This window comes from Pieris napi, chromosome 12, assembly GCF_905475465.1.
Source record: "Pieris napi chromosome 12, ilPieNapi1.2, whole genome shotgun sequence".
Classification (NCBI taxonomy): Eukaryota; Metazoa; Arthropoda; class Insecta; order Lepidoptera; family Pieridae; genus Pieris; species Pieris napi.
The window spans coordinates 6,443,817-6,469,365 of NC_062245.1; the positions used below are offsets into that span (position 1 = coordinate 6,443,817).

General features: G+C 32.0%; 1 protein-coding gene across 1 annotated transcript; it reads left to right on the plus strand.

Moving 5' to 3' along the window:
- Positions 1 to 462: 462 nt before the first annotated feature.
- Positions 463 to 16,196, plus strand: LOC125054842 (octopamine receptor beta-3R-like). The gene is made up of 4 exons (XM_047656972.1): positions 463 to 577; positions 10,464 to 11,501; positions 13,388 to 13,499; positions 15,534 to 16,196. The coding sequence occupies exons 2-4, from the start codon at positions 10,727 to 10,729 to the stop codon at positions 15,748 to 15,750; spliced, it is 1,104 nt and encodes a 367-aa protein (XP_047512928.1). The 5' UTR covers positions 463 to 577; positions 10,464 to 10,726; the 3' UTR covers positions 15,751 to 16,196.
- The last annotated feature ends 9,353 nt before the right edge of the window (positions 16,197 to 25,549 follow it).

Genomic DNA, 25,549 nt, shown 5'->3' on the forward strand with positions numbered 1-25,549 from the left:
TTATACAGATTACTATCAAAAACACTATAATTTATACCTTCAAATAGCCCATTCTAATATACTAACAAAAATATACCTATCATGAATACCATCAAAGAAACTTCGTAAACTTCTCATCTCAATTCCACACAGAATGTGCTATCATAGGCTAGATTTATATAACCTGACATACGTACAATATTATTTCATCTTTATCCTAAGTACCTAACAATAAATTCTATATAAGTCACAAAATAAATCAGTTCAAGTCCGCGCTAAGTAAACCCTTTCATTCGCTGAGAGCACAATAACACTACGACAAAGACTGACAACGCCAGCATTCATTCCGAATGAAACTGAGCAAGCATGAAACAGATATATCTTTGCCAATAAGTGCGAAAGGGACATAGGCTTCCTCAAGCTCGTAGCGTCAGTCCTCTCTTAGCGCGCGTAGCGGGTCTACGCAATTGTTCGTAGCTTCGTAGATGCGTGTTTTATGGTTTGTGTGTATGTGGAACAGTGGATAGTTTCGTGTGGAGCAAGTATACTTACGAGATCATAGCGCGTGGAAATGGGACCGGCCTACTGGGCCTAGACGGTGAGACTGGAAACTGCATTTTTCTCATTTTCTAGGTCAATGCAGGCGAGCTTTGTAATATTTTTTTTCTTTACGTTGTTGATGTTCATTAATTTAATATAAAATATGAATTCTATGGAATCTTAAATTAAAACACAAATAAAAATAATTATTATGACAACTAGCTGGTATTTAGTAGTTATACTGGAAGAGTTTAAGGAATAATTAGTTTTCGGCACATCAGGTGAATCGGTAATATCTACATCAAGTGATTGTTTCAATGTGGAATTTCGGTACGGTTTCGTATACTACAATATATGCAACATACAGAGTAAAAAATGTCAACCGGAAGCTATTGGATTCACTTTATAATTTGTGGAATAATCTAACTTTCCAATGTAAATCAAGTATAAGCAAAAACATAAATTTAATAAAGGTATTATTTAAAGCAAAAAAAATTTGACGGATACACTAAGCTCTTCATTTAAAACTATAAACGACATAAATATTAGCTTATATTATTAATTTTTATTCTAAAACAACGCAATAATAATAAACCATGCAATAACTTGAAATTCATTTATTTAATTTACGCTAGAATTTAATCATAAAAATGCGTTGTAAATAAAAACATAATATAGTTTGATTAATTATATTATGTTTTGGGTTAAAATGGTACCTTACTACCAAAAATTTTCTCAGATAGAAAAGTACTTTTTATATGAATTTGAATACAGTAGAAACTGCTTCTCTGTAGATATAATAAATTAATTAAACCATAATTGTTGGTCATAAAGTAATAAGGTCCGAAAAAGCTACTTATTGGATATTTCAAAATGATTTAAAATGCACTACAATTTTTACAATGTATATTTTCTTTTATTCTTCATTAACCTAAAATGTGAAAACGTTTTTATAAAAAGAAATTGTTTTCTCCACACAGATATTAAAAATATATTCTATGATAATTGTGAACCTATTTCGTACCTAAAGTTGTAAAAAGTCAAATTTTTATTTATGCAATTCATATTAAGACATAATGAGTTAATAACACAACAATTAAGTAAACATCTGTATCATTTTAAGTTTCAAGAATAGCTTATTAAAGTTAATTACAAAATGTTTTACTCGACAATATTTAATAAAGTCTATCCTTATATCTAAGTAAATAGAGTATATTAATTGTTGTTAATATATTTCTCATTTCCTTGGAAGTCGACGTTGTAGTTACTTAGTATTTCTTCTAAAGTCTCGAGGTAAATATACATTTTGGGGTTTATTTCGGATTTCTTTTTGTCACCATTTCCATGCAGATTACTGGAGAAAAAATTACATTACTCTTCGCGATTATTAAGTTGTATAAAGTTCTTAGCATTCATGTTAAAATTATACCGTGCTTAAAGTTCAATATTGGCATTACTAATGGCTTATTTGCAAAGCCTACATGGAGGCTGCATTGAAGCGTGTAAACAGTAAATGTAATGGAATAGATGTATTCATATATAAGTGCGAATTAGAGCATATCATCCCTTTTAAAGCCTTCTTTGATTCACTGGCATTTACTCATGTTAATTTAATAGTTTGAATTACTTTCGGTAAAATACAGCTTATTCGACAAAGTTTAAATTGTATAAGTTTTCTAACGTAACATCCGTTCAGTTGCTTATTAGGGACTAGGCAGCCAATGCAATTATTTTATCGTATAAGTTTTTGAAGTGAAAACTTCTTTAGCGGCGTTGTACACTTTTTTTGAATGGGTAAAAAATGTTAAACTCGCGTCAGGACACGTGACCTGATCGAAAATTCGTAAGACCGATGGAGAGTAGACGGCGTATTTAATGTAATAATAAATTGTCATGTTTGTGTACGATAGGGTTTTATACTGATGATTAAAGCAATTCGTGCAAAATTATTCCCTAACCATTCCAAAATATCAAAAATGCACAACGTTAATATTCAAGTTTTCACTTCTGCCGGCACTCCCGGAGTGCAACTCGTCGTTTTTTTGTCATCTGTCCATATCGACATTCAGATGTAATATCTTTTTTCATTTAGTTATGGCTTCAGGCATCTTTCTTTTTAAATATAGTTTGTTATATAGATTGTCCGATAAATCATCGTCAAACCGAAGTCGTATTATAGGGTTGGTAGATTTTTTTTTTGGACTAACAAAAAGAAGTGTACCTAATACAGTTTTATACGGTAGACTAAATGCGCTATATTCATTACTTAGAAATTTCTTTACTTACTAAAGTGTATCAAAAAATTTGTTATATCCATGATCATAAACGATGTAGTAACTTTTTATGTCACTTACCAAAATTGCATAAAAAAAAAATTCTATACAGTCGGATCCAATAATGATGAGTACCAAAATTTATTTCGTTTTTGAATGGCCGTAATTTGGCCTGCCCTGTTTTATCGAATTAATAATATTCTATTAAGAAGTAATATGAGGTAAATAATTTGACTTTTTACAGTACAAAAGTATACAATTATAACCCATAACCTTGACAAACGAAGAGAGACCTCGAAACCACCTACAATATTATCTATATTCACTTCTCTACTGAACTCTTTTCCGCTCTGAAGCGCATTTCTATCACGAATACGAAATGAAAACCACTAGAAATTCGGTAAAATAGCCTTTACATAACCTTATTTCCTGGTAACAGAGTTGAAAATCCTAAAGATAACATAGTTTCTGATAACCTTTTTACATGAGAATAAAACGATTGAATTATTACGTTTTGTGACAGTGAGGTTAAACTTTGAATTATTCTTGGATGTAAATCATTCTTTTTTTTAAAATGAATATAATATTTAAGTCAACATTTTGACTTACTGATAACTAATTTTTATTAGAGTAGCTTTGTTCACGTCACCAGTGCACCATTGTATTAATCATATAAATAGCTGTTTCGCAATTGAATCGTTTTCCCTCCTCTTCACCGGAAATGACTTGTTTGTGTTGGGTAGGGCCATTTATTATTATTTATTTAGATATTTGGAGAGCATAAAATTGTAAATATAAGTGTTCTAACATAAGGAAAATAATAATAACAATGAAACAATCGTAAACGCTTTTGCTCTTCAGTCTAATTAGATGAATTACTGTAATATAAATTTAGTTATTTTTTAACTATTTGCAGTAAAAAAATAACAACAATATTTTAATCGTCGAATAGGGAAAATAATCAGCTTTCAATTGATAAATATAATTGTATTTATAATGTACCTTTAATCCATTTAGTAATAATAGCATTACCTTCTTTTATTTTTACTGAAAAAAATTGATTTTTCTTTTACGACTTTGTTCCCCGGGACATAACTCTGAAATTATATTGAATTTTATCAAATTTTACAATTAAAAAAATTTAATAAATGATAAATCCCACTATAATAGTATAGAAAAGGCATATAAAGAAAAATAGTAAGTAGTAAGTTAGTATTTGGGCGTTGAGTACCTGTCACTAGCATCTGTTACTAATAATATATGAGCCTTGAGGCATCGACTATGACGGTTTTATTGAAGCCAAAGCTAGAAGGTCGTCTTGTAGGCCGTTACATGACCCTGTGGACTCAACACGCCACCACTGACCCCTACGAGGCCAATATAAAACCGCCACATTGGTACGCCGTAGGCTCGCTACACAGAATAAATTGCCCTTACTAAAAATAAGTTTTAAGGTTTAATATTTAATTCAATGCTCTTTAATTAAATTAGTAAGATAATTAACACTTTATTTCTTTCTACTAAGGAACAGACCGTAACATTTGTTTCGCAATAATATATACTTCTCATAAATACGTAGGGTTGTATATCCTGTAAGATATATATATAAAAGGTGAGAATATCAACCATTTATTGGTTGTAGTTGGATTACTACTAACGTAGTAGATAAAAGTTAAGCAAAAGTACGACCATTCGATTACTATAGCTTAACGTGAAAGTACCGCTGTAAAAATATCCCGGCTTAATAGACCGAATAACCTCAATGCAAGACTCAAAATGTAAACCAGATAGTCTGTTTATTATTAATTAAAATTATATTGTGACTACTTATATATAATACCTAATTCTCAAACAATATGTGCTAAACATTTCAATGTTGTTTATATATCATATATTTAACTCTAAACTCCGAATATAGCGCAAAATTTGTCCAACATTGAAGGATCACAAAGACCAAATTTTTATATTAGTGTTTTTAATTATTATTATGTACAGCTTAGGTTAGGAATGTATTACTGTGATAATTCAAGATAAATGAATATTATCAATATAAATTGAAAAACCTTATAGAAGAAGGTTTATTTTAATAGAAACCTAAAAAATATATAATATTTGTTATTTAAAAATCAATATTGTCATAGTCCTACAATTAATAAATAATAGTAACTTCTTTAAAATTTTTGTTTAGTGGTTAATCGAACTAAGGCACCAGTGGTTTTTTCTTTATTCATTTTCAAATTTTATCGAAAATATCGTGTCGTTAACCAAAAGTCGAGGGGTCGCTTTAACGCCCCTAAGTTATCATTGTTATTAAGTACGCTTAAACTTAAAAACGGCGATAGTGACACTATAATCGAAAAAAAAAGATTAAGTCACGTGTTCAGTCTAAATATAGGGACTATTGAGGTGTGTGCACTTGAACCGAACAATAATAGGCACATCGCGTGACTCTAAAACACTATAATACGTTTACTACTTGTTCTAAGGAAATTTCAAGATAACATCATTCGCTCTAATTAATTAAGGAATTTGAGGCGTTTCCATAGAGCGTGTTTGTAATCGCCATAAGCCCCCACACAAATTTTAAGTTTGATTTATTGATTTTTTTATTCAAATAGAAGCTTACTATAGTAACGTTACTTCAAAATATATTATTACTTTCAATATGGTTCAATAACTTTTTAATGATGTCAGCGCGAAATCATACATGAATGATGAAACATCCGCGTGCATTAGGTTAGCATAAGTAAGGACGATTACGAAACAACCCCATTCAATCACCGAACGTTTAGCTAGAGGTATATTCCCACTTTAATGGCTACATACAACGGCGGAATCCGATTACTCGCTCCAGTTTCTCATTGATTTGGACACTCGAGCGATAACCATCTATTTCAATGTATTTTAAAAGTATATTTTCGCTATTTAATTGGTTTTGGATTTATACGATTTCGATAAACATTGTTTTTGGGTGGCGTTTAAATGGTACAACATGTAATACATGAATTAGAATTAAGGTCACAACTACCAGTTAAAGGTATATGATGTTCCGAGTTGACTGCAGAATCTTTGAAAACTCATGCATATTAGACAATTGGTAGAATTCTCGAAAATATTTCCTTTGATTACTTACATTTATTAATTTTGACTTCATAAAATGTGTCAGTCATTATTTAACATTTTTAACACCTATGGTTTATGTGTTGAAACTATTAGTTACGCCAATTAGGTAACGATTAGTTATATTTATAGATTATGTGATCAATCTAAAATAACATCACCAAAAATTCTATTTTTATCGGAATAAAAATTAAATATGTTTTATATTTACCTAACTACATATAGAAACACATAAAAGCTGATGAATGTTTGTGTGAGTGTTATCGATTGTTGAATGTAAGGTCAGGAGCATTTGGACTTGTGCCAGCACCATTCATGAACCGTGACAATAAACTGCTTACGCATACGTTGTAAGTGATTCGTGCATAGTTTATACCCGCTAAAATACAGATATTAGATTTGACAGACGAAATTGACATTGACAATTACCATTGTCATTAACAGTAATGTTACAAAAACAATTGAACGTAAGTAATTGTAAGTTTTTTGACAGATCACGCAATAAAACCTGTACCAAAGATTGGATTATTTAAATGTAAAGGATATCTTAAGTAAAGAAGAATAAAACAGTATGAATCTTTGTTGATGAGAGTTCCACTCTTTTACTCCCGATATTAGAGCCAAATTCAGCCAAATACTATTTATAAGACTGAATTTAACATCTGCTTTCGGATGACCTAATAAATAAGACAATTTGTTACAAAAATAATTGAACTTTATCTAGACAAGCTAAATTGTGGGCGAGTGTTTTTCATAATAAAGTAGTAAAATTGTATATAAAAGTTCTAACTTACGCCCTAAGAGCAGCGCAATGCAGTTATGAGGAGTGAAGGCTCTATTGGAAGCTGTCCAGCGAACCCTGTGGCCACTCGCCAAACGCCAAGGTCATGTGTCTGACGCTACTATGTCTGTATCTTTTGGCACTATACTTAAGGACAATAATATAATCTGAATGTATTTTATACTTTATTATATAGAATCCATATTTTTTTACAGAAACTTTATATGTACTTTTATCTTTACTAGCATATAATAAGTGGAATAATTTTTATGTTTTCTTCAGATTTCGCTGCTGTATATCGAGCCCATATATAAACTTTGTAACTAATTACTAGTTTCTTTAAACTTTTCACCTTTAAGGTAATGAGTTTTAGTTACATATTGTAAGTTTGTTAGCTTCGACCAGCAAGTTTTATACTTGAATGACTCCATACAAGAAATAAAAAAACATTTTTAATGTTATCACAAAATATTTCTGGGAAAGACGTTGAAAGAGGTATAAATAACATAAATGAATTTACATTAATATTAATTCATATATTTAAATAGAAAAATATTACTTTTATCTAGTTGACGACTTATTGGTCTAGTGGTTAGTACCCCTGACTGCGAATCCATGGGTCCCGGGTTCGATCCCCGGCTGAGGCGAACATCGATGTGATGAGCATTTGGTGTTGTTCTTAGGTCTTGGGTGTTTAAATATGTATTTATATCTATCAAAAATATGTATGTATATCCGTTGCCTAGTACCCATAACACAAGCTTCACCAGCTTAGCATGGGACTAGGTCAATTGGTGGGAATTGTCTTTTAAAAAAAAAAAATTGTTTTCTATAGAAAGATAAAAGTAGATGAAGAAAGAAGTGGAACGCGTCTTTCACTAAGAAAATATGCTCTAAATACCATTTTATGTAGATGTTATTGAGATTTAGTTCAGTAAGTAAATACAGTAATATCGATTTCCTTTATCTCTGAAACTTTAGAAGCACCTGGTAAATTCTGAACCATTACGACTTAGCGGCCTTAGAGAAACGTATTAAAATCTGCCACCTGCGACCTTTTTGTTATTCGAACTTTAACTGAGCGTGTTCAATATTCGAAGTGAGTTTGAAAAATATTATTTTTATACCATTGGGTGGTTGGCTGTTATTTTGTTTACGTTATATTATAAGATTAGTAAATGCACTACCCGTGTACACCCTTTTTTTCGATACTTGTAGTGAAATGCAGTATTCGTTTGTTTCTATATCTCCAATGTACTGTTTGACAGTGGTACTATTGGAATCAGCCCGGCGTGTAATATGTTTAAGTTATGGTGTAATGTGTTTAAGTTAAGTATTTATTTAATAACAAAACCACTCGAATTAAATAAACATTTTTACGTAGTGCGTAGTTATGATTGAGTATAATTAATATTAGAAATCAAAAATTTTAAAGCGTAATTCTCTTTAGATATTGTAGGATTTTTTTATTTAAAAAGTTTAAACAGTGTTTTTTAATTAAAAAGTACAAGCGTTACGAAATATTAAAATGAAGTAATAATTTTCACACTGATTCGAGAGCAGAAGTTTTATTAAAATAATTGCAATTTTCTTTGAAATATTCGAAAAGTTAGCTACGATAAAGCTGGATTAAACGCTTTGTGACCTAACACTAAATTAATATTGCGAGATCTCAAGGGTGGCCTGTTAGCTGCAACGAGCGCTCTTATTCACGTAACAAAATCTCACGTCAATCATTAATGTTTCTAGAAGTTATGCGCAGTTTTCGTTCGGCTGCATTAAACATGGTACATTTAAATCAGAGCAGATTGAACATTGTTTGCGTTAAAGACGTAAAAAAATAACTGCCTCATTTTTTTAGACATACGCTGTTTTGGTTCCAACCATTATGCTACTGCTTTATCATCATAAATATTTACAAGAACTAGAAGTTCTGTGGTTTTTAAGCTCAAACAATGTTCCATTATGAATTCACGGCAAATACGTTGAGCAAAAATATATTTCATGTTCTAGAGCTAAAACACGTGCGAACTTTCTCTCAAAATGCGAAGTCTGACCAAATTAATCAATATAAATACGTTAAATAATCGAACTAATAAATAAATATTTTTAATAATAATTAAACCATAGACAAATGTCAATGGAATCTATATAGACGATAACAGATAAAGGGTTTTTATATTAATTCTGACATATTCTGACAATAAATAACCTTTCAATATAACTACTTTACGTAACTATGAATTTAATATTTTCTCGAATAACCCCCCTGGAATGTGGGACGGCAATATTACTTTGCTAATAAAACCTCTAGGTACATGTGATACCCGATAGTCAAGAGCTTATATTAGCTACCTGCGAGGAGTGGGGAAAGTCGATTGCAGCCTCATGTTATATTCATAGTGAATGCGGTTCTGTCTTAGACAGGTAAAGTCGATAGATTGGCGATCGTCTTCTACAGTTTGCTATAACTTACAAAACTCTAGATGTAGGTAACATTTAGATTTTATATTTACATTTCGTTGCAATAACTACAGTACAATTTAATATAAAGAAAGGTAACTGGCGGGGTTATCGCTTTTGAGCAGTTTCTTCTAGGCAACCACAGTAAGGATTTAAAAATTAAATAAGGTGAGCTCAAGAAATGCAAAACTACATAAGATATGCAATTACTTAGACAAGAATGGAACAAAACAAAGCAATTGAGACGTATGTAGACAATGAAAATAATAAAAAAAGGTCACAGGAATCACGATAACTTCAGTTAGATTATTTAATACGAAAGCTAGAGATGTGGACAGGTAATGCTTGTATAGAGACATAAGGAGCTAAGCGGATAAGGGCAGGAAGTGAATTTTACCTTAAAGGATTTGCCAAGAAAGGAAGCATTATGTAATGGGATTTCAAGAATATAGTTTTTAGAAGAGCGTATTCGTAGCGTAGTTTACCGTATAATAATTCTAGCTAAATTATAGTGAATTTATACAACAATTACTTAGTAAGTTAATTAAAACTATTTAATTAATTACATTTACTACTCTGTTTGATATAAAATAAAATAGCCCCAGTACTCAGTGTAGACATTCTTCTGTCTCTTAGATTGAGCATCATCCTATTATAATTTTTTATCCATAAAGAGCTCAAATGCTGAGTTTCTAAGAAAGCTGTTATTTTTAATCTACTACAAAGTCAACAAAAGAGAGAGGGCTTATATGAATAACAAACTATATATTAAGATGACTTACTTTTCTACAATACTACTAGTATTGTGTATACTAGATACCGTCAGAACTTTCATATTTGATTTCTATAATGATAATAATACAGAATAGAATTATTATCATTATAAGTTAAATCAACACGACAATGCATTCGCTATGATTCAATGGAACAGTGAACAGACAAGTCGACAATGCTAACTGCGTGTTCACACTGTACCGACGCGCACAACTCGACACAAATTACATGTTTGTTTAGTCCTTTCTACCACACGCCTCATTTACATATAACTCTTTGAAATAATTTATTAGCCTAAGAAAACCTGTGTTTGTCTTTATTTTACAAATAAATAAAATCGATTAGTATATTTTCAGTAAGTTCTGACCTTCCAATTGATTGATTATAAAGTTCTCTATAATATTAGAAGATCTTTTCTAAAACTTCTTTGCTAAACGTTTAAACGTTATTTTCGTGAATTGTGATATTTATTTTAATAGCTAATGGTTGTTTGTATACTGTAGTTAATATAATTATTTAATCTCTGTTCACAGATGCGGCGGGGCGGGGCGAAGCGGGAGGGCGACCGCGGGGCTCCCCGCTGCCCGCACTGCCCACGCTGCCCGAGCTACCTGCACCTGCCGTCGCGCCACATGCGCCTGCACTGCCTCTATTGCACCTGTTAAAAGCGTTGATATTTCTTACCATCATCCTAGGGGCTTTATTAGGCAATGCCTTGGTGATTGTCTCCGTTCATCGACATCGGAAACTGCGTGTACTCACCAACTACTATGTGGTTAGCCTGGCGCTGGCTGATATGCTGGTGGCATTATGTGCGATGACCTTCAACGCTAGTGCAGAGCTCAGTGGTTCCTGGCCCTTTGGTCCGCTAGTATGCGACATCTTCAACTCCTTGGACGTATATTTTTCAAGTGCTTCGATCCTGCATTTGTGCTGCATTGCCGTTGATCGGTACTTTGCCATCGTACGTCCCCTTGACTATCCGCGGACAATGACGCCACGTACAGTCGCTTTAATGCTGACAAATGTGTGGTTATGGCCAGCACTTATTAGTTTTGTACCAATTTTTATGGGTTGGTATACTACAGAGCAGCATCGTGACTTCCGGAAGGCGCATCCTGACCAATGTACATTCCGTGCCAATACGGCCTATGCACTTGTGTCGTCTAGCGTGTCTTTCTGGATACCAAGTGTGGTGATGATATCAATGTACTGCCGCATCTTTCGAGAAGCAGTCCGGCAACGGGCGGCCTTGGCGCGAACTTCTTCTAATATGCTCTTAAACTCTGTACATCGACAAAGAGCTCAGTTGTCTCAGCGTCTTCGCCCTCCAGTGCCAAGTCCATCTCCGAGTCCTGTTCCAAGTGCCCATACCGAGTTACCCGATTTAACTGACCTGCCTGACGCACCTGAGCCGTGCCCAAGTCCAGAAGCTAGTCCTCGGCGCTCAGATGCAGGAAGCTCTGGCTATTGTTCGGGTGGATCGCATAAAGTGCCAATACCAGTCCGAACGAGTTGCACTTCTGACAACAAGGAATTTTCGAAGACTGCCACTGAACTTAATTCACAAGGTACATATTACATTCATTCCGTTTTACTATTTTTTTTATTTTCCATTGTATAAAGTTACAATAAAATATGATAATGTCATCACGTTTTATTAAATGTAAGATATATCACTCAATAGTAACTAACCGAACCGGAAACTTAAAATGTGATGTACTAACAGTAAACAAAATTATATTTTCACAATATAAAAACAATTTACAAAATATAAAACAATGAGAATAAAACGTTACATTAGGTATATAAGACAAGTTAATGATGTCAATATTTGTTATAAATATAATATCTTTTGTTCAGAATACCTCAGTGCCTTAACTCGAACCTTATCCACTACAACGCGTTTAAAAGCAAGTCGATGAAAGTTATCATTTTTCACATCTCTTTGAGACCGGCAATTAGCTAACTGAAACGTGCTCGATACACATACACTCACACACACTATCTTTTAAACGGCTTGAAATAAATTGCAACAAAATGAAAATGAAATTTCTGTTTAACGCGAGTACTACTTTATAGCGTGGCATAAATTATACTGGAGTATTAATTAATTATATCATTCATTGGTCAACATTCGACCGCTGTACCTGCATATTTTTAGATGGTATGTCATCAATGACGGTAGTCAAGGAGTTCATGTTTTGTACTAATAAATGAGTTTGTACATTATATATCTTTATTTAAGATTAACGTTACTAAAGTAAGCTTAGGATCCAATACGTACGATGTTTTATGTTCCGTAACCACAAAAAGGGCAAATTTGTCTTTTGTACCCAAATAATTATTGATTCACTGAGAATTCCTAGGACCTCGGGATTTATGCCATTTGTATTTTTCACAATATCGGAGGAAATGAATTCAATATGAACTTAAATTTTTATATATTTGTGACGTGAAACAATGACTTTTTACATTTTAAATATACCAATGTTACTTTGGACTTAAACATAAGTTTATATAATTTGAATTTCACAATTTAAACAACAAAGATTCCATTGGAAACTTTGGAATGCTACGACTTATACGAAACAAAACTTTCGTTTCAAGCCTCTTATGAGTTCCTTGAACAAGTTGCGTTCTTTGAATGTTTAATGAACTAATTTTACCCTTCTTGAATACAAACATATTGCTTTTCGTATTAATCTTTAATAGTGAGTTTATTTATGAATTAATAATTGGGATAAGGTGTACAATTTAAATCGTGAAATAAGTTTTACAAATAATTTATAAGTCGCTTTTATTCTATTTAATTATTTGAATGTGTAGTTACTAAATACTTGCGCTACTCGCGCTAAAACATTTATTTGTATGAAATTACCTCTTTACCTGGGACTTGAGACAATATCACCTTTCGAGAGTCATGGCCAAAGGAATTTGTTTGAAAATGGTCACGTGACAAAGCGTGAGCTAATGTAATTACCATACAAAAAAGTGATTTTGTCTCAGTCTCAGTCCGCAGTACTGAGTTCGATAAGTTCAAATGTAAATAGGTAGTACTCATCCCGGGTGGAGAAAATTTTAAACGACATTGCGGTGTCAATGCTTAATGTCTAATTAGAATAGCGGTGTTTAAATTCTCGTGTCACGGATGCAGACTTAAAACTTTTTAATTTGATTTTAAACAGGTTCTATAAGACTCATTAGTCTATAAGCTGTGATAGAGGAGAATGAAATAATCTGTGCATATATTTGCATCCGTCCGTTGCATCCCTAATAATTTTTACGTTATTCTTTAAATGTAACGAAATGTAAATAAATAAATATATGTTTACTTTAATTAAACATGAGTAGGCCAGTTTCAATAGAAACTAGCTGATCGGGCTCCAGAATATACTTGATCATGTTTCCTTCTAGCAACAAATTATGTCGTATTCACATATTACATTATGTATAGGGGCGACGCTACGAGCGGCTGGAAAGGCGTGGCGAGCTGAACATAAGGCAGCCCGAACACTCGGCATCATTGTTGGTGCTTTTCTACTTTGTTGGCTGCCTTTCTTTCTGTGGTATGTATTTTATGTATGAAAATTTCTTTAATTATATTGTTTTATGTAAAATACGTAGCATTGGAATTAGGTATACAGATGCTATGTATTTTCGTCGAATCAGCCTGAAGAACTATTTTATTATATCTAATCTGAATCTGTAATGAGGACATATTGGACGATAACGTTAACTTTACGTAAAACCAATTTTGTCCTTCATAAAAGCAGTTATTTTTATGAAAAGTTACATTGCATTGTTCCTGATACATAGCATAGTAAGAAGTTAAACTGAAATTGACCTTAGGTTTTCTTTTTAAGTATCTATTTTTTAATTTAAATGAAATATTTACAAAACGCTTAGATGGCCATAATATCTCTTACAATTCCATTGTTTCATTAGAACAACGAAGTAGAAATAATATCGTATCGTTAATTACAATCAAAAACTTCATAAACTCCAAGATATCTTACACTAACGAGATACAAGATATCTGATATGTTGCGTGTTCGGTGAACTTAATATCATGACTTGGTAAGTCGTTGTGAAAGTACAAAAGTTGTTAACTTATTTACCTCTTATAAGGAGTACGGTACAAGTATATCAGCCTAAGTTATTAATTTCATAACCAACTGCAAAAGGGGAGTGTTTTTTATAACTTTAAGTCTATAAGCCAGATTGATTTTACTTTGAATACGAGAGAATGTGATGCCGTCTTTTTTTTACATTAAATTTATTTAACAATGTACTAAAATTTAATCTTGTATCAGTATTACATTGACCCTTCCGCTTTTTTATGGACTTTGACTGTCAAAACTGTACATATTAATAAGGACTAACAAAGAAAAATGGACTAAGGATGTAATAGAGTGGTATCCGAGGAACGGGAAAAGAAAAACGAGGAGGTCAAATCAAAAGATGGGAGGACGATCTACCAAAAGGATGGAGAAGGTCTGCCAAGGATAGAGAGACATAGAAACAATTGGGGGAGGCCTATGTCGACAGACAACCTGGTCAAACTGGTTGCTAATAAATTTATTATTTTTGCTACGTAAATTAGATTTATAAATACTACTGTTTTATAAGTATAGCATGTAAGTTAAAAAGGTCAGCGAATAAAGGGCTTTTATCATTATTATTGTTATATATTATTATACATATTAAAATACATTTACGCAAAGCATATTTTATTTAAACGATTACTTTAATTAATGTCGGTGTAAACTATAATGTCGAAATCACTTAAACCATTATCGCGACGTTTCGCTGACTTTAAGGGTTATTATATTTATCTAAAATGACGTGGATTTAAATATTAGTAGTATAATGCTCAGATAAAACTCGTTTTTGTTTAAAATAAATTAATAATATAACCTTCAAAGAGGATTACAGTACATACATAACAAACAAATAACATAGTTACAAAAGTTTGTTTCAAATTTCTTGAATAATATCGTTTTGGTTAAAATAATTTATGTTAACCTTGACAGGTTGATGACTTGTAATTTCCTGTAATTTAGTTTCAGAACTATTGATTTTGTATATTCTATTAGCTTACGTTAATGATTTTGGTTAGAAATAGTATGGCTGATGGATTGAAAGAAGTTTTTCAAATTTAAAACTCGTAACTTTTTTTTTACTGCTTTCCTATACTTCCCCGACTTCAAATTATGGATAGATTTAGAGGACATGCTCTAAACGGCGACACGGTGACATTGAGTCTCTTCAAAAATCTTTGGTGAAAGCAGTGGCAATATTTACCTTGGCGTAAAACCATAGATTCGTGGCCAAACGTGGCCTGTATAAAAGGCAAAGGTGGCCATTTTGTATAGAATATGTATTATTATTTTCTAAGACTTTAATAAATATGTAGGTATAAATTTTAATAATTATACATTACTTCTTACATATGGCTGGACTAGGTATAACTTTCTGTAAACATGATCCTATAGCATAGAACCATTTCTATGCACTGATCCTAACATAATATGTACATCAAATGAAATAGTCAGAATGTTCAGTTTTAATGATTCAAACAAATGTCTATCATTTCACAGGTATGTGATAACAAACGTGTGTGGTGACCCCTGCGCAACGCCGGATGCAGTAGTGGGCGCTCTCTTCTGGGTTGGTTACTTCAACTCAGCATTAAACCCTCTCATCTATGCCTACTTCAACCGGGACTTTCGTGATGCTTTCAAGAACACCCTTCAATGTGCTCTGCCGTGCTGTTTCCGGTGCTGGAAGGACTCACCGAATACACACTTCGTCTAAGATTCAGAATTAAAGCGTGTGATTATTATCTTAATATTAACTTGTAACAGAAAGCAAACCATTCGCTAGTTTCATTGATTTTTTCTGTAATCATTCAAAACATGCGGCATCTTATATTATATTCTATTGAAATCAAACAATAATTTAAATTCGTTATACAAGGTTGTTTGTTATACCCTATTCTCTTAATAGAATGTATTATATTTAAAAAAGGTTTAGAATATGTGCGAAATAAAGTAAATAGCGTGAGATTTTGCAGCTTTTGTCGTGAGAAACCTTATTAAAAAATATTAAATACCTTTTAAAAATCTCTAGAATATAAAATATAACTTGACAAAAATATTTATTTTGACTTCGGCAGTTAAATATCATATACATTTTTGACAGAGATAATTATGTTTTAAGTTAGCTTCTCTAAGTAAATATCTGTGATTATTATTTATTGTATTAAGGGTCGATTCGACCAAACAAGAGTAAATCTTAATCTTAGAATAAATCGTCAGTTAATCGAGAGTAAATCAATTTTACGTTTTACCAACTACAAATTCTAAGAATAGTGGGCTTATTCGGGAATTGCTACTATACCGCCGTTTCGCACGGAATAACAGCTATTCCTAGAATAATTTAATGGCGTCAGTCAGTCCAATCAGCTGATTTCTGTCATTTCACAAATATGTATTCTGTGTTTTAATTTCAAGTCAACGCAACGCACTAAATTAATAGTCTAGCATTGTATAATGAAACGTTTAAACAATTTATTATTTATTTATTTGTTTTTAGGTTTTTTATTTTCTATAATATTAGAATGAAATTCAACTGGGCTCAACAGAAGTTCCTTTTTAGACAAAAGCCTCAAACAAACAAGAAATAAAAACTTTTTGTTGTCGTTTGACACCTGTTAAAAGCTATACTATAATACTTCACACTATAATACGGCAAAATCGAGTTGACATGATGTATGCTCTTACACTGTCCCGTTGTAGAACAACATTTATTTGCCGAGTTTTATTTTCGTTCACCATTCTCTTGCTATTCGCGTATTGTTATTCCTAGCACAATTATACTATCGATTACGTGGACAAACGACTATGGATTTACTCGAGATTAAAATCATGGAATAGATTATTCTTGGTATAGTTACTCGTGTATAAATTGAAGTTTGGTCGAATCGACCCTAAGCAATATATTGGCTTTAGTGTAAGATATTAGTGATATTAAGTTGTTATATTTTATTAGTGTAATGGTTCAGATATACTTAAGAAATTTAGTTGTAAGTAAGAAATCATTATAAAAGCTACATTGGAATTATTCTACCATACCCTGCTTTGCGTCGTCTTCGAAATGTCTCAGTAAAAAATAGGTTTATTTTTTCTACGCTACGCCATTGCGTGATGAAAGAATAACAACAAAATCTATAAAGAGCATTTATTTACTTTTCAATAACAAAAAATATCTGCCCATTTAGCATTTTAATTGTAATAGGTATATATGGGATAACAATTGCTATTGAAAGACCTATAAATACTAAATAGATATTGTAAATTCTCTTTTTAACTTTATAGAACAACTTTTGCAGAAAAACTTTGAAGATGAACAACAAACTCAGTTCCAAAGTATGAACAAAACTTTAACAAAGTTGATTTTACTATGCACGGAGAAGATCGGAATTTATTTTGACAGTTCTAAAGTTAGTTATAACGTTGTTCATATAGCTTGCGACATATTTTATTTTTAATATTTTCATATATAGACACTCCTCTACCAATTTCTCTTGACAGTATGAAAATTTATGTTATAATATATTATAATGCTTGCAAGTTATCTGTCATGTTATGTTAGACAGCGTATCATGTTAATTTTGCGAATTAAGGAGTTTGCTTCGTGGGATGTTATGATAGGTCGAACATTAATTATTTTGTAGTGTATATGTTCAATGTGGAGAATTAATAGTCAAATATTTACGACACAAGATTTGTGTATTTCCTGTTATTAATTTAACCATTAAAATTAAACTTTAAGTATGTATTTTGAATTTCTGTTCGTATAGATGTGGACCTAATAAAATTTATAATTTGTGTATGACCAAACCCAAACCAACAGTTATTTTTAAATTAGTAGGTATAGTGTAGTTGCTCAAAGTGCAATAACTAGAATTAATAAGTTTTACATTCAAATAAAACCAATACATATTTTACACAGCTTAAACACTTATTAAACCAAGGGAAAAACCCTCAACCGCATCTGCACTCATGTCACGGGAAATTGGCTGTCATGTGATTTACTGTCAAATATCACTTCATATCATTCGAAATACAGTTAATGAATCATTTTAAAACACGTAGCGTTAACAACATTAAATATTGTAGTCATGAAGCTAGATCAAAATGAATGTTATAGTGGTAAGTTTTAGTACTTTTAGAATGAAATAGAGCCGTATTTGTCGACAATAGATTGTAGACTGCTACGGCGTAGATTGCTACGTTAAGCTACGCTTCAAACCAACGATAAAGCTCGTTGCAAGTTCAAAACCGCCTAGTGTTTACAACGTAGTACGGAGCATTTTGTATAACGTAGCGCCATGTACTACGCGGCAAAATACGAGAGTCACTCGACTATTTAATAGGAATACAATTCAATATTATACTGTGATAGTGGTCGTTTAGCTTTAGGTAAAAATTACAATGCCAGTACATTATTCTGACCTGGTAAAAACTTTTACCTGATGATGAGATCTTTTTCATCAGGTGATATCACGCATTTAAATCAAGTGTTCTTTACCTGATCAAATAAAGTCATGGCATTATTTGTTGTTGTTACAAACTTGAATTTTTAATAATTTAAAATGTGCCCTGTAAATAGAAAACTCTTTTAGGCTGCATATTTATGTTCATTTTGACTTTATCATTAAGTAAGTTTTATAATTTAGGGATTTATTATTAATGTGTAAATATTTACAATTTGGAAAGGGGAAAACAAATACGTAAATTGATTTATAAATCAAATATAATATGGAATTATATTATACTTGGCTCTTAAACTAAGAATTTATATTTTATTCCAATGATAGTGGTAGTCACATTTATTACTTCTAATATATTGTACGCATCGCTTCTAAGCACCAAAACCGCAATATTACACATGTTTAAATAATGCAACGCATATATTATGTATAGAATGCGAATGTTTAGCTAAGCTAACTTCTAACAGGACCAGTTGGTTTTGCATCATAAGTAGTATTAAATATATTTCTGTTATTTAGGACGTGGCAGCCGTATACCAAATACTTTCACTAATTATTGTTATATTTTCAACACCGTACGAGCCGTACGAGAGCTAAATTTCACCAGCATCATCTTGATGGTTGGAGGTCTTCCACAGTCCGTTTCACAAGGCATTTTCGTTTGCGAACTAACGAACTGTGGAATCGACTCCCGGTGTTGGTCTTCCCTCAGAGATACGATCCCCAAATGTTTAAAAATCGAGTGTACTCCTCCCTCAAAGGCTGGCAACGCACCCACTAAAAATGGGTGTCTATGAGCTGCGAAGACTGCCCTTTTTGGTCGTCCCGCAAGCTCGTTTGTCCCCCTATTGTATATAAAAAAAAACCTTTAATTGGTATGAAGGACAAATGTTAAATACAATTTTTAAAAGGCTGGCAACGTAAATGTGCCCATTAAGAGTGTCCATGCGGTATCCCTTAACATCAGATAAACCTGCCCGTTTGCCCCCTGTTCCTTAAAAAAGGATGTCAAAATTAAAATGTCAAAAATGTATGTTTCTACTCAGAAAATTTAGCCATTATTATAATTTTAAACCTAACAATATATTATTGTAATACAAGCTTTCTTATGTTTTTCTTAAGATGCGTTTGTGTATTAGAACGTTTTTAAACGTAATCAATTATGTACGCCAATTTTTTTTAACGCTTTTCGGATCACTCTTCCCGAACTCTATTATTTATCGCTGCGTATGCAATTGGTCGGATATGCATTAAACATTGCAGTACGGCGCTAAGCATTCTGTGATGATACCCCATCGCATTTCAATAATCTGTAAATATTGTAAAAATTAGGAGTAAAGAAGAGAGCAATAATATATATCGTTGTTAAGCTTTAGCTGAATGTGATGTATTAGATTTAGCAGTTAAGGATTAGTGATACGAAAGCAATGGTTTTTATCTATCTCAGCGTATTAATGTGTAGAATGTACAAAACGATATAATATACGGTCGATATTGTTTGTGTTTTATTATTTCCTTGATCTAAACTAAAGTTTATTAAATAATTTTCTAAGGCTAAAGGTCGTTAATTTATAGTCTTTGAGCTATTTAAGCGCCCAAGTGGCGAAAGAAATAATATTTGTGAGATTAGCATTTTAAATTCATGCTACATTATCGAAAAAATTGTTATCAACCACGTGGTCGTCACTGCCGTTTGTCATATTCATTTAAAAATAAGTTGTGCACACGTCCGATGCAGGCGCCTATCAGAGAGCAATGGAAACTCAAAGAACGATCCAACCCACTGACAAATTGAAACATTGGCATTGGCAAATTATAAGTTTTCAATGATATTGTGCAGTGTTGCCATTCTCATATAATAAATGACATAGTGTTTCCTTATTGCTATATCTCTGACATATTTGTTAAAACTTACATAAACACAACAAAAACTTACGCAGTCCCGTTATATTGTAAAAAGCACTGCGATCTGTCTCATCAGTTTCATCATCGATCACAGAAAAAGTACGTGAATTAACAATGGATAATTTATGGACCAAAAAACCTAAGAAAAAAAAGAGATATTTAACTTAAACGCCTGCTTTAACTTAACTGCCTGGATTATAGGTGTGACTCTAACTAAATAAAAATATGATGTAGAAACTAAACATCAGATAAAACCACTTAAAAAATAATAAAGCTAAATTTTTTCGCCCAGTTCACACAATTTTTATTGCTGAACCATACCTTCTCTGTGAAAAGCGGAGTGTTTTCAACACATAAATCAAACTTATGAAATGCGTACTTCGTTCAATAGCTCTGAGATTTATTATGGTTTCATTTTTCTGTGGAACGTTTTAACTCAGTTTCTTGGTTGTTTTCTTTGGTCAGAAACAGAAAGTTATAGTAACTAAGAGCTGAAGGAAAACTGAATTTAATTTAACACTTTTTGATAAAGAAAAAGGCAGCACATGGAAACATTTATATTTAAAAAAAGGAGAGACTAACCTAACCTAACCTAACATTAGTTAAGTTACAAATATGAATATTTATGTTAAGAATTAGAAGCGCAAACCAAATTATCGCTCACTTGAAGCCAAAATAAGCCCGTTAGCTACACACGCATAAATTATAATATAACATTCTTGTTTCTAATAATGTCCAAAAGGTCGAATACACTTACGAGTATAATGAAGTGTCACTTATATTTAAGAACCCTTAAATAAGCCAAGTTAGTTTTTTATTACCGTCGCAACCCCACTATTGTATGTTAGTTATAAACTCATGTATTAATCGATTAAAGCCACTTGACACCCAGCTTCAAACAAAGAGTTTAATTTAGAGTTTTGAAAATCCCTCAAACAACCGCCAAAGAACTTAACTCAAGTTAAAGAGAAATAGCATTTCTGAAAACTATGGTTATTCACGTTAAACTATCGAAATACCTTATCAATAAGTACCTACCGATTCCTAATTTCGAATACTTTAGAAATTCAAACAAATCGTCCACATGTTTATAGTGAGTTTAACTAAATCCCAGACCACGTAAGCGGACCAACAACTTTTGTACATAATCACAGCTAATCTTTCGCGTCACATTGAGAGGACGGAAAATGAAATATTTAGTCAGTAGAAAGCAAACTTTACCCCACTGAAATAAGGTATGTATTACCGTACACTAGTAAAGCTAATTATGTAGACATTTGGTTTAGAATAAAATGTTATTCAGCCTTTGTCATCCTCACGAGAGTACGATGAAACGAAATGTATTTATTATTGCGAAATATTTTGTAGGGTAGCATGTACTGTTGAATACGTCTGGGAGTTAATTTTGTATTTTCCTTATAACTTATTTAACGAAATATTTGAACGTACATTTCAAATGACGCCAAAGTTTTGTATAAATTATTGATTTAGTTTTAATGGTTCGTTAAGAAGACAACAACAGCCTTGCTATTCTGTAACTCACTATTCGAACTCTCACAGCGGTTTTCACAATTTGAAACACTAAACTACAAGCTATCAGAATGCCAAATCGTAAAATGACTGCTTCACGACTGATTTGAGCGCGACCGACGCTGCGAAAACCGCTGTGAGAGTTACAGAATCGCAAAGCTGAAGACAAATATTACTTCATATTGTGACAGAATTGTTCTAGATATGATGTATGTCTACTACATGACTAATATAAATGTATCGTTTTTATGTATCGATGTTTTAATATGAACCGTATAGAAAAAGGTAACTACTACAAAATATTGCCTAGTAATTAGACATTTATTTAATTCTTTTTTTCTCACTTTCGAGCGATCTCTTTCAGGCCGTGAATGCCTGTGATGCTGGAAAGCGATAAAGCTGTCTGTTGCCCTACTTCTGATATAATTATTTTGACTGTGTATTTCTTGCAATGAAGTGTTAATTAATAAATAAATAATAAAAAAATCAGGAAACATGGAAGATAAAATATTCGATTCATGCATAAATAATTGATTGAATTGGGCAGAAGTGTCTCAAATATTACCAAGAGACTTAGCTTATTTCTCTGCGCTTAATAATATACCTTATAAATGCATAAAAATATTTTGTTCCGTAAGATATGCCAAAGGCCCAAATACCATATCCCGTCAATAGGTCTGGAGCAGACACATATCTGTATCTGTATCCATCACTTTATTTATAGGCTTTATAATAAGGCTGGTCTTTGACATCGGTTTCCTTACAATGTTGTCTGTTCCAACCCATACACAATACACTAAAAGCTCCCTCCTTATCAGAATGCCAAATCGTAAAATGACTGCTTCAAGACTGATTTGAGCACGACCGCCGAGGCCTCTGCGAAAACTGCTGTGAGAGTTTGAAAAGTGAGTTCCAGAATCGCAAGTCAGAGTTGAGAATCACACACTTAAGTCACGAAGCTTGTCGTGTACACTTACCAGGTTACTTTAAATTACTATAAATCTATTATATTTTAATAATTTCACAAATATAAATATATGACATTATTAATAATTGATTTCATAAAGTACTGATCCTGGATTTCACACTCTCTTCAATCTTACAGGCATATAGAAGTTTGGTGTATTTCAGTGGATTTGATATGCCGTTGCATCTGTCGATATAACGGCGTTTTCTAACTTTATTTAATTTGAATCAAGCGGTTAGTTTAGTTGCAATGTTTATCGACATCAATTTACAAGTCAACGCTCAGGAGCCCGCTTTTATATGATAACTTATTGATTTATATGTTTTCTTTGTCCATTCTAATATGAATATTTTTCAAATCAGCAGCGCATCATTAAGTTATAGTTGAATTGTAAATTACAAGGCACATTGAAATATCTAGTAATTAGTGTATAGTTAACGCGTCGTAGCTTCTACGTTAAGAACATCTGTCATACGTGTATAGCATCATAGTAATGACAATGAAATGTGTGAAACTATCCAATATGTACTCGTATATAAAACCATTTAACTAAGATTGATAACAGTAAATATATATAATAGCGTACTCTTTATTCAATTGCGGATCCAGTAGCGGTTTACTCAACAAAGATCACGCAAGCAGCTCGTTAGTCGTTACTACAGTAACGAGCGTCGTTATCTCGTTATAACCGACCGCAGGATTTGTTTGAGATAAAATCATAAATTAAGAAAATATGCTTGATTTCAACCAGCTATTACTTGTAACCCATAAATTATTTTTATCTCTTTACAATCATCCCATAGTATAGGGATGTATTTCACCTAAGCAAGTAATATTAATAAAATAGAGCGTAAGAAACAGTATATAAAATTTAACAATCCAATATAACTATTATTATTAAATTATTGATCAAAGCTACTGAATTCTTTCCGCATTTATAAATTTAGCGCAGCTAATCAATTAGCTATGTTCTATACTGTCGAAGTTGCGGCTCGGGAGTTTTATAATAGAAGTAAAGCCAGTCCCGTGAGTCGGGTCGTGACGCGGCCAAATTAATTAATTGGATTTATTTTGTTTCCGTTGAAGTAAAAATTTAAATTATTGTATCCTTGAAATTACGGTATTTTTGGTTAAGAAAATAATCCAATTAAATATACTATTATCATGTTTTAAATAAACTAGTGATAATCTACGAAATTACAGGACAACGTAAGGTCCATCAAGAAGAGTCTATCAATGTCTTTAAAGTAGGAAATGAACTGTTACAACGGTTTAATTGACTGTCCCGACTTATTGTCGCTTTTACTTTTTCACGCCCCTTCTTCACACAATACAAGCTAAACCCAACTATTTAAAATATTAGACCGAGGACGGTCTAATACAAACTATTTACGTAACTCAGTCATGTATAGTTTACCTTCAGATTATAACAGAAATTACCAGCAAATAGATATATTTAATGTATCTAAAAAATGCTTAAGAAATTATATAAAAACTCTAGTATCCTTTATTAGGTAGAATGACTTTGTTATTCCTCATGAACTATGAATCTTAGAATTTACAATTTATTATAAATACATATACCTATTCTTTGTATTTTTTGTATTTGTATAGGTGAAACTGTGCTTTGTGTATGTTTAAATGTGTATTCCGTTTTTGGCTTTTATGTATAGTGTAATTTTTTGAATATTGTATAGTACTCGTAAGTAGCTGTAGGAATACCGTTAAGCAAATAAATAAATAAATACTCGCGAGCCTCTAGCAATGTGAGTTTAGATTTAAAATTGAAAAAGGATGATGGACGGAGAAGACACTTTCCATCGAGTGTGCCTTTTATCTGTTATATAAAAGTAAGTAAAGCATTCTTAGGCTTACACGCCCGATCCCAGGACTGATAGTCGACTCCTGGTCTAAAGGTCAACAATGATCTAAAAATCAGTGATTGTGTAGAATTATTGATATCTGATTGACTAATCAATTTATCTTGTAAGTAGCGTAACCCTCTGTAGCTTCTAACTTGAAATAAATTTAGCTTGCACAATGCGTTACCAGGGAAACAATGAGAAATATGTACAGATATTTAAAATGTAAAGTGTTGTTTTATTTTATTGAACAAATAACTTGTTATTACAGGTCATTTTAATGCAATAAGTATTTAAAATTACCTATACAAAGAATACACATATAGTCATATACGAAACATTAACATACATTTAATAACTAATTATTAAAATGTTTAGTTATATTAAACATTACATTTAACCGCAAAACCGTTTACCCTTCCCGATATATATTATCATAATTTATTGGTGACTTATATACAAAAGAACCACAAACGTTAGATTATATATATTTGGACCTTTTGCGGTTAAGGGATAGCGTAGTAGAAGTATTATCGGTACACATAAAACCAAAGGTCTGTGGTTTTAATCAGCCGAAAGAAACCGCGCTTATTTTATTACCATAAGTAAACATGTCCGTTTTAATTAAATTTGGGCGAACGGATTAAGTAGGTATTTGATCTGGAAATTATATTCTTAATTAATTAACCAACTTCAATAACAGGGTTTTATTGATATTTGGCGCCGTAGAATTGGTGCATGCTAGCCAAACTTTACGCTTTTCTTATCAAGGTAAGACATTTATGTTTATATAAA